Raw genomic sequence first — 13,939 nt, 5'->3', positions numbered from 1 at the left:
CGCATGCGATTTAAGGTCCGTTCTCCAGGGCGGCCGAACAGCCGAAATACGAAACAAGCACCAGTGGAGCCTGAAGTGAACCACGCGGACGTTCGCCAAGCGTTGATGGTCTCCATTGAATTAGTTTTAAATCCGCTACCCTCGGATATCCTGGAAGAATAATCAAAAGTACTTCCACGGCATAAAAGTCATAAGCATAGAGAAATAAAATAACCGCGATCTCTCTGAATAATGCCAAACGTCGAGAAGTCGAAGACTCACCTGGTCCCGGTGTCGAATAGCGCGGTTTAGTTACAAGCTAAAATTGCTCGCGAAATTATTTCCGCGAAACCGGGACAGTGGAAACGAAGACAGTACAGTTGCTCGGGTTGCCAGGGTTCCTCAGGATGACGCTCCAGGAGTAACTTCTTCAGGGTCTTCTTTATGAAGATTTAGAAAACGGCTGGAACGCGACCTCGGCTGTGGTGCTCTGTGGGAACCACGAAGTGAGTTCATGATAAACAATCTATTCTCTTAATTACTAATATTTCCGTTTAACTGTTATAAGAAACACGGAAACGAGTTCGGAGAATTTATTGATACATTTCTGGATGATCGATGTTTTTTTTTTGTTTTTAATTGATTACCTCTAAGACTAACGAAGGACCTCCTGGTGCATCCCCATAGTCGGGGAGATCTCAGAAGATGATCGGGCCCTCGTCCGGGGCAGACGGCTCGCAATCTGGCCACGAGGTGGTCGAAAATCCTGGAAGAGCGAAACGGAAGGTCTTCGATGAAGAGGACGCTGAAGAGGAGGACTTTTGCCAAGGGAGCAGAAAGCGTCACCTGGCCCTGACGGAGCTCCAGGTCGGGGACCAGCAGACCGGAGAAAGCCAGATGCTCATCAGGGAGCCAGGCTTCCAGGAAGCAGCTGCTGCAGTTTCCGGACCCGTGGCCAGGCTCGAGGTCCTCGTCGTGGACGGTTCCTGGGACACCTCGACCTTCGGGGCGAGTCTAGCCGACATGGCGGTCCCGGCACCGTGCTCGGCAGGACCCGTTCTCGCCGACGTCCAGACGATCCACGGGGAAGGCTATGGGACCCTTCCTTTCTGGGAATCACCGGGTTCTATAGAGCCCAGGATCGCTCCCGGGAACTCCTTCGTGGACGCCCTGACCTGCCCCAACCCTGCTCCCGATAGTCCCAGGAACGAGGACCAGGACAACGGGAACCTCTCTTGGCTGCTCGACTTCAAGCTGGACTCCCTCATCGAGGCCCCCGAGGAGAGGTCTTCCTTCGACCCCAGGGACTCTCTTCAGGGTGAGGCAACTCTCCTCGACCTCTGAAAACAATACAAACTCATGTAGGACGGTTAAAATACAAGAATCCCTTTATTCACCAGGCAACCCCAGGAACAAGTCCCATGGGAGTACCAAGTGCAATGGATTCACGACCTATGCGAACGACATGAAGAGATCCTACTCGCAGGAGACTTCGACCTCGCTGCAGGAGCCTATTGCCCCGCCTGCGTACCCGACCTCTGATAACAGAGTTATCAATTCCTCAGGTCGCTACAATGGCCCGAAGAAGCCCCCCTTTACCTATACGGAACTGATCGAGCACGCTCTTCAAGAACGGGGCGAGTTGACTGTGTCGGCGATTTACCAATGGATTTCGTAAGTGAGAAGGTCCTTAATATTACAGAAAAAATTGAGTTAGGGCCAAGAGACCCTTTCTTGTCGATCAAGCTGATAGAATCTAGCTGAATCGTCCATCAAGCCGGTAAAATCATCCATCGGTCGCCGTTAAATCGATCGGTTCGCTGTTTTTCCCGCGAAAAGTCACATTTCGCCGCATTTTCCTCAGGTTCGTGGAAGGCGGGCGTTCTTGCCGAGGCCGAGGGGTAGGTCGTGGGGGACGTTTAAGGAGAGGGAGCGAGAGGGCGGCGACTTTGCGGGGTGCTGCCTGGATGGTACTCGTTGGTACCACTGGCCCTCATTGCTTGGTACCACCCGGTACCACGCTCTCACCCTACGACCCTCTCTCTCCCTACCTCTCGCAATCCCGACTCCGGCACCCCTCCGTCGATCGCTACATCTTGCAGAGCTTTCACCTGTTCGATCGCAGCCCTGAAGAGCCTATACCGTGCACCGAGCCCTCCCCCATCCTGCTGTCCCCGAAATCGTCGAGGACACGCGTTCGTGCACACCAGCGTTTACTCGACGTTTATTCGAGTAAACTCTCTCATCTATCATTCTCTAGCGTTAACTCGGCATGTACATAAAAATATACATAATCGAATGTACATGCACACATGCCGAAGTTGGAGAACACGCATTCGTGCACACCGCGTGGTAGCGGTTACTCAGCCGAGTAAACGCTGACGTTTATCATTCCCAAGCGTGAACGCGTGTACATGCACAGCCGACCAGTAATTGCGGGGTGGGTAATGCGCCGTGACGACGAGGTCGGCAGGTGATGGGGAATCGTTTCCTAGGGTTGATATCGCGGCCCACGCTTTGGTATCAAGCACGAGGGGCCGACGAAGTAGCGATTAGCATCGAAACTCGAGAGTCCGGGAAGGAAACTGCACGGGGTGGTACCGAGTCGTCGGGGAGAAATAGAAAAGAAAAATGGCACGAGAGCCCCAATTATTGGGAGACTGTACTATATACAAGGTTGATGCCTCTGTCCGAACGTTTCAGGGAACACTTCCCGTACTACAAGAGCAACGACGACCGCTGGAAGAACTCCGTGCGGCACAACTTGTCGATAAATCCGCACTTTCGGAAGGGCTCGAAAGCCCCTCATGGAGCGGGTCATCTTTGGGCGATCGCAAACCGAGGAGAGATGAGACCTCGCCAAGTATTGCCGCCGAGTGGAGGCACTGGTAGTGCGACCTCTCGTCAGCAACTCTCCAGGAACCCGCCCGATAGCGGGCGAGCGAGTATCGGAGGAAACTTCCGAAAGAGCGGAAACGTGTCTAGGTAAAAGACGTCGCTTAAATTATTTTAAAAGTATTCTAATTTAAATGTCTTAAATTTATCATCCGTGCAGTCAAATCGTCACGCTGGATGAGGTGGCTGCGGCCACGGCCAGTATTCAGCAACCGGATGACACCAGCAATATTGTAAATTCTGTCACCCTGGAACACTGTGCCGAACAGATCTTGAGTGGGATCAAGAGGGAGGTGGAGGTGCAGTATTTAGTGCCGATGGTGGTACCTAATGATTCCTCTCAGCAGATGCAACAGACTCGACACAATGGTCAGCATATTCAGGGAGAGCATGGTCGCTCGGTGTCCAAAGAAACTGGTATGTCATCTGCTCTGGATGGATCGTGCTCTAGAAAGATATAAAATGTGTTATTTTTTATATTTGCAGATTTTCTAAATCCAGTCTCGAAGGAAGTAGTAGCCGAAGAGTGTGGATTGATAGGTGAAGGGTACCTGGTTACGGACCTTAACCCATCGGCACTAGGTCTTAACATGATCGATCCTGAAATGATTACAACGGATAGTCTCTTTGGAGAGGAACTGAGCTTTCAGTTCTACGAGCTGACCTCCCCGTCCCAGCTACAGTCTGCTTGACATATGGACAGGAATAAAGTTCGACTGATCTTTATAGACGAGTCGAAGATGCAAAATGTTCAGATTGCCGATGAAGTGACAGTTGTCAGCGAGCAACTCAATGTGCCAGACTCCTCCATGGAGGAAACTGAAACAGCTCTGGAAAGGGTGTCTTCAGGCTTTGACACAGCCAGAACCCTTGACACTTTGGTTTCTAAGGAGGTATCGGTGAATTTTAACAACTGTGAAGCTCCATGCTCCTCGGACGGTAAAGCCAACAGCTGATCCAGTTGATGCATACGGTGTACCTTTCACCGTTCTACTTTCGAAGATCACTGTGCCGTTACAATCATTTGTTTCCTTATTGTGCGTTGCGGCTGATTTTTAACTGAAAAAATATTGACAGCTGAATTTTAATTAAGGGAGCATCAACAGCTGTACTCGATCGACGATCTCTGTACTGTACTCCTTTGGCTGATGAATTGTGAAACAGTACCCGGACAAGTGTCCTTACTATCATTTATTAACTACGCATTAATAGAATTTCCCCTAGGTCTTACAGAACTGTGTGTAATGTGTTTTTGTATTAGTAATGAAAATACAATATGGTATTTACATATTTGCCTACATTCTGGACTACTGCAAGTTGGTTAATATCACAGTGGTTATATGTATATCATTGCCTTCCTACTTTGATCCTTAAACTTTGAATAATGATAAAGCTGTAAAAATGAAAAATTGATTTTTAAAACATGAATTTGTATGACAAGTGCAAGGATATTTATTAGCAATATTATATTTAAAACTTTAACATCAGTTCAAGCAGAACAGGAGGAAGTTAGATCTTAATTAGACGTGGTGTCCTCAGCCTTCCCAGGTAATGATTCTTTTTTGGACACAATTGGTTCCGTATCCGGAATCTTGGATTTTTTCAGTTTTTCCATATACAGCGCCTCTCGTTGCTGCTTTCTAGCCTCCTTTTTCTTCTTCTTGTCCTCTTTTTCCTTCTTCTCCAGCATTTCTTTAAACCTTTCGTCACGTGGATCTATTTTAAAACCGAAGTGACGTCGGACCTCTTCCATCAATCGATCTTTCCTTGCTTTTGCTGCCAAAACGTCAGCTTCTTTCTTTGCTATTTTTGCCTGAAGTTCTGCCAACCACTTGTCATGTTTTGCCAACTTCTTTGTGATTTCTTCTTCCCTAAAAGTGAACAGCCCTTTAGCGACTAGTTACAACATTCATTCTAAATTTACTAATGAAAAGATCTGCAAACACATAGACCATTAACGAAACATATTCGATACCCTAAATCATACTTTAACTGTAAATGACAAACCTAGCTTGAATAGCTTTTGCTTTTTCCTCCTTCTTCTTTGCAATTATATCCCAGCTTTCTTGAATCGTTAGTGGATAAAGTAGCCTTTCATATTCTTTCTTAATTTCCACTTCTTTGGGAGATGGCCAAGCTATGCCGGCAGGTACCCCGGCAGCTTCTATGCCATATCGTCCCAGTAATCTTTTCTTATATTGAATTGTATCATGAATTATGGCCATGCTCTCTTTGTATGGCCGCCTATCGTAAAGTATATTTCGATGGGGAGGATTTAATCCAGACTTATCTCTTTGTGCCGCAAGTTTATTTTCCGCTAATAGGTTATGTTCTTCATTTGGCTCCTCACAAGTCTCGCTTTCTTTACTGGCAACGGCTTCTGTTGAGACAGTTGCAAAGCACTTGATTCTCAGAATATCTTTTAACTGAAATTGCAGAATATTTTTACGGGAAAGCATGATTATCAAGTTAATACTTTGCGTACAAATTTACGTGATTCTATGTACACAGAATCACGGAGCTTGCAGGTGTAGTGCGCATGGTTTATCTTTTAAGGTTACTGCAGTTATCCCAGTTATCAACGTGTCCCAATCGCCTAGCGGTCGGACGTTGAACACCTTGAAACTTGCTCCTCGTTACCTACTGATTCGAAAACTAAAAATGGAAAATTCTTCATTTTCTAACATTATTAACACATACGTAAATTCTTCCGATGCCGTAAAATTACCTAGTAACTCACACACTTATTAAAACAAATATTATTTATTTTAAAAAAAGATCTTAAATAGGTGCTTTACATCGAATTCGATTCTCTCAACTCCTTACCGTAATTAGCAACTCGACAAACTCAGTAATTAGCAAGAATAGTGACAGGATGCCTTCACAAAATTTATACTGTGCTCTTCATATATTTATATTCCTTTCTTTTTAACTAATCTCGTATTTATCAGTTTCTCCACCTCACGGTTCAAGTGCACATGAACAGTCCTTCGTTGGTGGCTTAAGTTAACATTACATTTATCCAACATTAGGAAAACATCCTATGTAACAGAATTAGTTGTAGTAGAAGTTGAAAAGTCTGTCGTTACGTCTTCCTGTATTGTTTCAAGAACGGCATTGGATGAAACGATACTTTCTGCAATCGAATTTGCTGCCATATCACCTACCGAAGGTTCACCTTGTTTGGCATGAAATATTAATTTGTGATAAAAGCTTTTCATCAGGGGCAGATGTGGCGCTATAACACTAGGATCTATGAGGAATGATGGAGGAACCTGCAAGAGCAATAAAAAGTTATAAATAATTTAAAAAAATGAAGTCACGATAGATAATAGTATAAAACTGCTTTATAAGTGATACATACACGAAGATCCTGCACCTTAGCTTCTCTGGCAGTAGATTCACGTAACAAATAATTTTGCCCAAATTCATGGTAAATTCGGGTATCGTGTACTCTCAACATAACATTATCAACCCTTAGAAAATAACGTAGTAGCACAAAAAAGCTACTCGGCATCACCCGCTGCAAGTAGAGTATGGAAATCATAGCATATATTAACGAACAATTAAACCTCATCTTTAGACCTGATTAAATTAATAATACTGGATCGTACAATTTTTACAGAGCAAACTGCAATCCCATTGTCGTGAAGTTCATCTTCGAAAAGTGTCAAATCATGGTAAAATAGGATCTTATCCTTTCGCTTCAGTTTTTCAACATCTATTCGTTCGCCAGTTTCCTCAATATCGAAACCTGATGCAGTACCCATATAGTCTGTCGTGAAGGTCCAATCAAATGGTTTGATCTTTTCTTCAAGGAATTCACTGGTATCCGATCTAATGTGGGTACGATAAAGGTACGATTAACTAGCCAGAAATTAGTCCGATTCTAAGAATCATTGACACAGAATTAAAACAAATAATGGGGCACCGACAATACCTTGATTCTTTCCATTCTTCTGCACAAGCCAGTTGCAAATTAATTTTTCCATTAGAAACCCGCTTCAGAGCATCTAATGCATTAAATTCCAACGAAGCACCATCAATGTGTCTCAGAAACAATATGTTATTTGGAAAGACCATGTCTGGCATGTGAGGTAAATCTAACGTGCGATTGAATCTACAAGAACGTTTTCTAAATAAAAAGCTTACAGGCAAAGTACATATAAACGATCATATGATCATGACATACACGCAGAATTGACAAGCATCGTCGTCGTCCTCTCCACAACCACTGTCATTCTTGGAACACTTCGAATGAAGTATATGAGACTGCGTGTATTTAATATTCCATGGGGGAAAAAAATGCTCTTCTTCGTTGACTGGCAGTCGCAGTATATCGATGCCTCCATGGACCTTAACGGTCGTCATACCTTAACCGTACTAATTCTTTCGTTTCGATAAGTGATATTGTCAGTGAAATGATAAGCACCAAGTTTACGTATTTTTGGCCATAATTCTTCTTTCCATCGCTCGAGAAATCTAGAAAAAAAGTGGCATATCTTCAAACTTGTTGACATAACCTATTCTAATATTTTCACCTATACTGCGTACAGTCATTTCTTGAGCCTTGCAACGAGACGTTTATTATTTATGTCAGAGAATAACTTACGGGAGAAACACTAAACGGAGATTCAATCTTCCGTAGCTAGCCAATCAGCTTTAATGTCACAGAAATTGACTTAGTTCTCTAATCTCCTTTCAGTGCTTTGCACAGAGTTCTATACTACCGACAAAGCAAACGGTTCGAGGTTCGTTCGGATTCTCCGCAAGAGCGCTAATATCGCCCCGAAAAAAAAAAAAGAAAACACTTTATAATCATTCGCAAATAAAACTGATTCTCTTGAAATAAAAATATAACTTTGAATAAGCTTTCCTACAAAAAACTTTCATTCCTACATCGACGTCTTATTGCGATCGTTTGCAGCAATTCCGCCGGGGTGCAAATCAGAAATCAGGCTAGAGCAATAAAGCTTTTACAAGCTCGCGATATCTTTGGCACAATTCGCGCAAATGCAGTTAGAAATAACGAGAACGGTGTAAACGTTTAAGTAAACTTCGCGCCGACGCACTATTTCCTCCTGAGTCGAAAGCGCGGCTGCGTAAGCCCGAAAGCTTGACTTAAAATTTCCACCGCCTCTCCACTTCCGTGCAGTCACGTAGAATCCTTTCCTTCGGCGAGATCTTTTTCGAGATCGAAAAAATTCTTACAATCGAGTCTTAATATCCCAAAAACAATAGTACAACGCCGAAGTAATGAATAGATGTTTAACGGATCTTGTACACCTTAAATAAAAATAGTTTACATAATATCAGTTTTTATTCTGACTAGTTTTCACGAGGACACGATGATTCACGTAGTACATTCGGAATTTGAACCGCGAAATATTGGGGACAGTTGGTGAACGCTTTCCGAATGAGACGCGGACGTAAGTGAACTGTTATATTAATTTTTTCGTTCATTCTCGCGTTTCTAAGAGCCTCTTATCCTAGGAGCGATAAAATGCGGAAGAACGACGCACGTTTGCTGAGCTGAAAAGCCGAGACCGGGAATGCGAGAGAAGCTCTTAAATATCTTCCTCTTGAGCCGAGCTTTCCGGGAGCCCGAGAAAGGTAAGAAACTCGATACCTCGAATAAAAACCCACGCTTGAGGTGCTTTACAGTCGCGAAAAAAAAACAAAACACTAGATCAGGATGAATTATCTTTTTCATCCGAATATATATTAATTCCACTATAATTTTTAATTTTACGCAGGCGTTGCATGATGACGGTCACTGGAAACGACAAATTGGAAGTAACATCCCGGTGGAACGGCTCCGGAAAAATTGAAACCACCGGCAATGCATCCATTACAGGCCTTAATGGTTTACGAAACGGAGATATAAAAACCGGCGGATTTTTTGGAAGCGAGGCCATGCAAAAATTGAAATCCATCGCCGGTCACGTCGGACTATTGATCACTTTAATGCTTTACACCGCCATTGGCGGTATGGTGAGTGTAACAGAAAAAAAAAAACATGAAAAACAATGATTAACGATAGAATAAAGACCGATCAATTGCGGGAATAAGTGGAGTATAATGATACGTTGAAATGAAATAAGAATATCAAGCGAGGGCCTAAAAAAATCTCTGATCGTTGATTTTAGTGCAAAGGCTCCGACGAGCATCTGGTATTCTGGTACATTTTAAGCTCGCAGGCAGAAGGCTTGTGTTTCTAAGACTGAATGTCCTCCTTCTCCGAAGGGTCTTTGTTGTATCACAGAAATACTTGAGAGAATCAGGCGTTACTTCCACATACTTTAATTACTACACGCGACTACTCCCGAAACATTTTTTTGCGCACCGGAGCGCTTTTTTCGCTACTCGATTTTGTTAAACATCTTTAACGAGACATGCTCGAGGGCTTAAATGAAAATATTTCGATGCAGAGAAAAGAGCGCAGAAGCCGCGCTTCAATCCGGCGATTTTCCCCACGTATATTCCGAATGTATGTATGTATCTAGGCTTCTGCGTAAAACCAAGTCTATAGAGTAAGCTCGGGTGCTCACCTTCGCAAGCTTTCATCGGCGCATCGTTAAGCTTCGATTCGAGCCTCTCCCGAGTTATTAATGATCGCAAGCAGAAGGGAATCGCGATTATTTTCAGCGCAAACGACAACATCCCGATTGACGCGTGCAATTAGTGCCACTCGAAAAAAAGAAAAATCATTACAGCATACCGCGCGCGTTTTCGTTGGCAGTTACTAGAAAAAATTCGAGGCTAAGTACAATAACCGGTGGTCCGAAAAATTCCTCGAATGTATCCGACGTGCGTTGAGAAATCCGCAGCACGGATCTCGCTCTAGCTTCGCATTCTCTCGATTTCAACGAAAATAAATCCGCCCCCGCATTCACACAAGGCGCTCATTATTATTACTACGCTATTCCGTGAAGCGACCCACCGCTGCGTTTCCACAGTACTTTATGTTACAATCTCTCTCGACTATACACTCCGCGAGTGGATAATATTTTCATATATTCTAAGGGTGAAAGTCCTTCTTTTTCTTCAGGTATTTCGCGAACTGGAATTGCCGGCAGAACTGGCTCGATTGGGACGTCTGCGCTCGACCGTGCAACATCAAAGGCGCCATTTAGTCGGTGCAATAACCAACAACACCGATGTTAGCAACCTGGCCACTCTGGTGCGGTTCTACTACATCTTTCCTGACTTTCCAGGTACTTCGATTTGAATCCGGGTTCAACTTCAAGATCGATTACGTCTACAGGTGAGTATGAAGCTCCAGGATTACGAGGCAGCGGTCCAGGAAGCGGCCCAGGCAGGATTGTTGGTCAGTCTTGCTGGAGAGATCGCCGACTGGAAGTATCAGGATGAGAGCATCGAACCGCCAGAGATCACCACCGAAAGGTGGAACATTCTTCACGCCGTCTTCTTCGCCAGCACCGTCTTGACAACGATCGGTAAGTCACCTATTTTCCGGATAAGTCCGTAGAATGATCTTGAATAGCGAGACGAGTCGAGAGGTGAGGTTCCAAACCGTGGGGGAAATTTCCTTCCTCCATCTCCGATTCTTCTGTCTAGCGTTACGCGCGTGGAGGATTGTTTGTTCGCAGATGAAAGGCACTCGAGGAAAAGCTGTCCTCCTGCGGGGAATATTAGTTCCTGCCAGTAGTTACCTCTTTCCCAGACTAGTACGTACTGCCGAAAGGGACGTGGTACCCTGGATTCCGGGATCGTCGACAGCCATACTCGGGGTTAGGGGATTGTTCTCCCTCCTCTCCCTTTTATGACGTCCCAATTAATATGCGCCGGGAAAGTAACCCGCCGCCAACGCCCTCGAACAAGGAAATACCCATTGTCGGGCTTTGTCTATAGTTGCGGAGAGTTTGGCTTAAAAAGACGTCCAATTCCTGAAAAAGAAAAGAGTAAAAATTCCCCCCTCTTACCGAGGGATGAGGTTTTTTTTAAGAGAGGTATTTTCGGGAGACCCGGTAGACTCGTTACTTAATGGAAGGTTCATGTTGACAATGGTATCAGAGGTTTTAAACTAATTAAGACGAATTATAAATGTAAATCGAAATCAATTTAAACAGGTTACGGGAACGTCGTACCGACTACCAGTTGGGGCAGGATATTCTGCATTCTCTTCGCTCTGATTGGCATACCACTGACATTGACAGTGATCGCCGATTGGGGAAAGTTGTTCGCCGAGGGTGTCAGCGAAATTGGTCTGAGAATTCGTGAGAAACTTCCTGCTGCCGTGACTTCGTGCATACCCACGAATCTAGCTGGAAGACGATCGCTGGGTGAGTGAATGAATTGCTTAAAATTCCCCGACATGTCCGCAGGTTTAAAATAAACGTTCGTCTAATTTAGGAGCCTTCTCTGCCGTGGTTCTTTTATTCCTCTACCTTGCTTGTGGAGCCGGCATGTTCATGCTCTGGGAAGAGGACTGGGATTTTTTCGAAGGGTTCTACTTCTGCTTCGTGACCATGACCACGATCGGCTTCGGCGACTTGGTTCCAAGTGGGTCTTCGTTTATTCGGGCGCAGTAGCTGATAAAAAAAGAAATCCTAAGATGCGTTTACATTTTAGAGAAGCCAAAGTACATGTTGCTGTGCACCTTGTACATCCTGGTAGGCCTAGCATTAACCAGCACAATAATAGAGCTGGTCAGAAGACAATACGCTCATTCCTGGAGACGGCTGCAAGCTCTTCGCGGGCCGCTCGCGGAAACTCTCAAAAGATTGGGCGAACATGCCGGTGGCGACATGTCGGCTCTCCAAGCTGATCTCAGGTGATAACTCTATCGTACTTTGAAAGCAAAAATAGATCGATGAAGTAGAAGGTCAGATATTCGAATAACCTCATCAGGTGTCGTTGTACTTACTGGATTTTTTTGTAACACTATTTATCTTCCGTTTATTAACAGAAAGGTGTTAACGGTGGTATCAATGCCGAAGCTTCGTCGAGGAGGAGACGGAGGTCCAGGAAGCGTGAAAGATCGAGAGTGGGAGGAAGCTGTCGAAGCGGTTCTGAGGGACATCGCAGCTGCAGCTCCGCCGCCCCCCAAAAAACCGATCATGCAGATCGTAATCTACGAATCGAGCGTCTAACTCGATTAGTACGTGCTAGACTTGATCTTGAAGCGAAGTGCCAAAAATAAACGGTCGCTAATAATACGCCCGTTGACCGGTGTTCCGCAATGCTTTCTGCTCCGTCTTCCGACTGTGTCCCACATCCACTCGTTCCGTTGATAACCCTGAAAGAAACGACATTCGTGATAATAGATCAAAAGGCAAACGACGCTCAGTAGATGGCGATGCAAGTAGAAATCCAATATCCAAGAAACTCCGATCCATAAAGCGTTGCGTTACCATGTGAGGGTACGCCATTATCCTTCTCTACATTTTTCACGGTAAATTTCTTCCACGGTAAATTAGAGTTTAAATGCAACGTCAATACGGATCTCTTCTTGCAATCGTCCAAAAGGGTCGCCTTATCAATAGGGAGTTCCGCAAGTTACTGCTAGCGTCATCGCGGCGCTGCCGGGAACTACTGGGCCGCTCGATTGCGCGGCTCGTTTCCAAGTTCTGCCTCACAAGCGCAGTGCATCTCTCGTTTTCCACCTGTCGAGCGTCGTCTCCTCGGCGACATTAGGGGCGCAGCAAAATGTCTGACCCGGTGGAGAAGGCGGAAAAGCCGCAAGATGCAGCGGGGAAGACGGCTTGCATCGTGCGCATCGCTTATCGCGTTCGTATCTAATCCTGGACCCAAGAGTTCCGCTTTGCCCGTCCCGTAGGAACAACTTTGATCTCTCCTCCGTTCTGTCAACACTCACGACTAAAAATAAACCTAAACATAGATAAATAACATATTTATATCACTATATCGTGTACTTCATGTGTAAGAAAAGATTGCAATGTCGTTCCTCAGCAACTCAGCATCATGACCGGCTGCGAGGACCCCACTAAACCGGCTCCGATCGTCGTCGACGATGTTAAGAGCTTCTCGTGCACCGCTAGGATCTTAAGACTGCCAGTTGTTGTTTCCGTGACCTCGACAGTCTCGGACTTGTATACTTCCCTCAAGGAGTCCCACAGCGCCGTCGCGACGACCTTGAACAACGCTGAGGATATATTGGGAGGAGTTGCCAAGGCTGTTGAGCCTGCTACCAGCAAAATCGGTGCAACGCTCGAGACACCGCTGAGAAGCATCGACAGCGCCATCTGTGGAGGACTTGATTACCTAGAAGAAAAAGCTCCGGATATTTCTCAACCGGCGGGAGAATTTTATGAAGTCTTTGTTAGTTATATCAGGTAATTGTATGTGGATAATTCTTAACGTATTACATACCATTTTCGTCCATATGGTGGATAGTCCAGTGGCTCTGGAACTTGCCTTCGGCTTGGTATCGATCTTCGGTCAAACATAATTTATCTTGAATTTATTATGTGTATTAATCAAAGAGTTTTCTCTGGATCTATTAATTTGTTGCAGATGTGCTTACCGTGTAACGATACAATATTACAGCGTATTTTTTGAGAGTATGAGGGAAAAGATGGGGCAGTTGACGGCAAATGAAGAAACGAATGGTAAAGAGACCCCAAAGTCAAAGAAGGACTAGTTCCGATGTGTCTTAAATAATCGAAAGATAATCTTTCTGCTCAGCTGGGAGCGCACATCTTGTTTAAATGAAATTTTGTTGCCAACGTTGATGATATTATTTCTGAAGCCCTGTGTGTATACTTACAATCAAAATGATCTGAACATTGTTTCAGATGCCCCTTGTGATTAGCAAGTGTAAGTACTTATTCTACATTCAGATCTTAAAGTATCAATGAATATATGCAGTACACCGTGTGATTTGTGATAATAATACTCGACGTAGAACACTGTTAGCTGTTTTAGATCGACCCATATAAGTTATCGCTGAAAGCAACCTATGAACAGTTAATATAAATATTATTCAGCAAGTTTTACAGGACAAAATTATTGTCTGCCATTATATATGTACAGAATATAATAAATGGAATGACGTACTCAACTTCAGTCTGAGCTTACG

The 13,939-nt window shown here is 44.5% G+C and overlaps 5 protein-coding genes and 1 long non-coding RNA gene across 10 annotated transcripts; 3 read left to right on the top strand and 3 right to left on the bottom strand.

Moving 5' to 3' along the window:
- Positions 1 to 684: 684 nt before the first annotated feature.
- Positions 685 to 3,566, top strand: LOC105699298. The gene is made up of 5 exons (XM_023434132.1): positions 685 to 1,297; positions 1,380 to 1,653; positions 2,683 to 2,964; positions 3,035 to 3,291; positions 3,361 to 3,566. Exons 1-5 carry the CDS (start codon positions 685 to 687, stop codon positions 3,564 to 3,566), a joined length of 1,632 nt encoding a protein of 543 aa, XP_023289900.1.
- Positions 3,567 to 4,302: 736 nt separating this feature from the next.
- On the bottom strand, positions 4,303 to 5,669 carry LOC105699346 (growth arrest and DNA damage-inducible proteins-interacting protein 1). The gene is made up of 2 exons (XM_012424253.2): positions 4,882 to 5,669; positions 4,303 to 4,745 (listed from the first exon to the last, which is right to left on the bottom strand). The coding sequence occupies exons 1-2, from the start codon at positions 5,331 to 5,333 to the stop codon at positions 4,391 to 4,393; spliced, it is 807 nt and encodes a 268-aa protein (XP_012279676.1). The 5' UTR covers positions 5,334 to 5,669; the 3' UTR covers positions 4,303 to 4,390.
- A 94-nt stretch (positions 5,670 to 5,763) lies between these two features.
- LOC105699345 (TIP41-like protein) lies at positions 5,764 to 7,602 on the bottom strand. Of its 2 annotated transcripts, none has more exons than XM_012424250.2 (6): positions 7,487 to 7,602; positions 7,067 to 7,356; positions 6,815 to 6,994; positions 6,489 to 6,711; positions 6,239 to 6,397; positions 5,764 to 6,149 (listed from the first exon to the last, which is right to left on the bottom strand). In XM_012424250.2, exons 2-6 carry the CDS (start codon positions 7,243 to 7,245, stop codon positions 5,916 to 5,918), a joined length of 975 nt encoding a protein of 324 aa, XP_012279673.1. In that variant the 5' UTR covers positions 7,246 to 7,356; positions 7,487 to 7,602; the 3' UTR covers positions 5,764 to 5,915. The 2 variants fall into 2 exon arrangements, with proteins under 2 accessions (XP_012279673.1, XP_012279674.1); XM_012424251.2 differs by lacking the exon at positions 7,487 to 7,602 and adding an exon at positions 7,429 to 7,476.
- A 74-nt stretch (positions 7,603 to 7,676) lies between these two features.
- Positions 7,677 to 12,056, top strand: LOC105699344 (TWiK family of potassium channels protein 7). 3 transcript variants are annotated; one of them, XM_012424247.1, is made up of 8 exons: positions 7,677 to 8,127; positions 8,207 to 8,868; positions 9,926 to 10,057; positions 10,142 to 10,334; positions 10,968 to 11,180; positions 11,251 to 11,400; positions 11,470 to 11,671; positions 11,807 to 12,056. In XM_012424247.1, the coding sequence occupies exons 2-8, from the start codon at positions 8,638 to 8,640 to the stop codon at positions 11,988 to 11,990; spliced, it is 1,305 nt and encodes a 434-aa protein (XP_012279670.1). In that variant the 5' UTR covers positions 7,677 to 8,127; positions 8,207 to 8,637; the 3' UTR covers positions 11,991 to 12,056. The 3 variants fall into 3 exon arrangements, with proteins under 3 accessions (XP_012279670.1, XP_012279672.1, XP_012279669.1); XM_012424249.1 differs by having other exon boundaries at positions 7,677 to 8,303; positions 8,368 to 8,868; XM_012424246.1 differs by having other exon boundaries at positions 7,677 to 8,487; positions 8,631 to 8,868.
- Positions 10,363 to 11,906, bottom strand: LOC105699349. 2 transcript variants are annotated; one of them, XR_001104010.1, is made up of 5 exons: positions 11,765 to 11,906; positions 11,498 to 11,688; positions 11,286 to 11,447; positions 10,986 to 11,162; positions 10,363 to 10,784 (listed from the first exon to the last, which is right to left on the bottom strand). It is a non-coding gene; the product is annotated as an uncharacterized LOC105699349 (long non-coding RNA). The 2 variants fall into 2 exon arrangements; XR_001104011.1 differs by having other exon boundaries at positions 11,286 to 11,429.
- Positions 12,057 to 12,411: 355 nt separating the features above from the next.
- LOC105699347 (perilipin-1-like) lies at positions 12,412 to 13,921 on the top strand. The gene is made up of 3 exons (XM_012424254.2): positions 12,412 to 12,627; positions 12,811 to 13,193; positions 13,375 to 13,921. The coding sequence occupies exons 1-3, from the start codon at positions 12,547 to 12,549 to the stop codon at positions 13,499 to 13,501; spliced, it is 591 nt and encodes a 196-aa protein (XP_012279677.1). The 5' UTR covers positions 12,412 to 12,546; the 3' UTR covers positions 13,502 to 13,921.
- The last annotated feature ends 18 nt before the right edge of the window (positions 13,922 to 13,939 follow it).

The sequence above is a fragment of the Orussus abietinus genome, unplaced genomic scaffold (assembly GCF_000612105.2).
Source record: "Orussus abietinus isolate OABI.00-Male unplaced genomic scaffold, Oabi_2.0 scaffold8, whole genome shotgun sequence".
In the NCBI taxonomy this organism is placed as follows: Eukaryota; Metazoa; Arthropoda; class Insecta; order Hymenoptera; family Orussidae; genus Orussus; species Orussus abietinus.
Note: the sequence above shows the minus strand (reverse complement) of the source record. Positions and strands in the feature narration are given on the sequence as shown.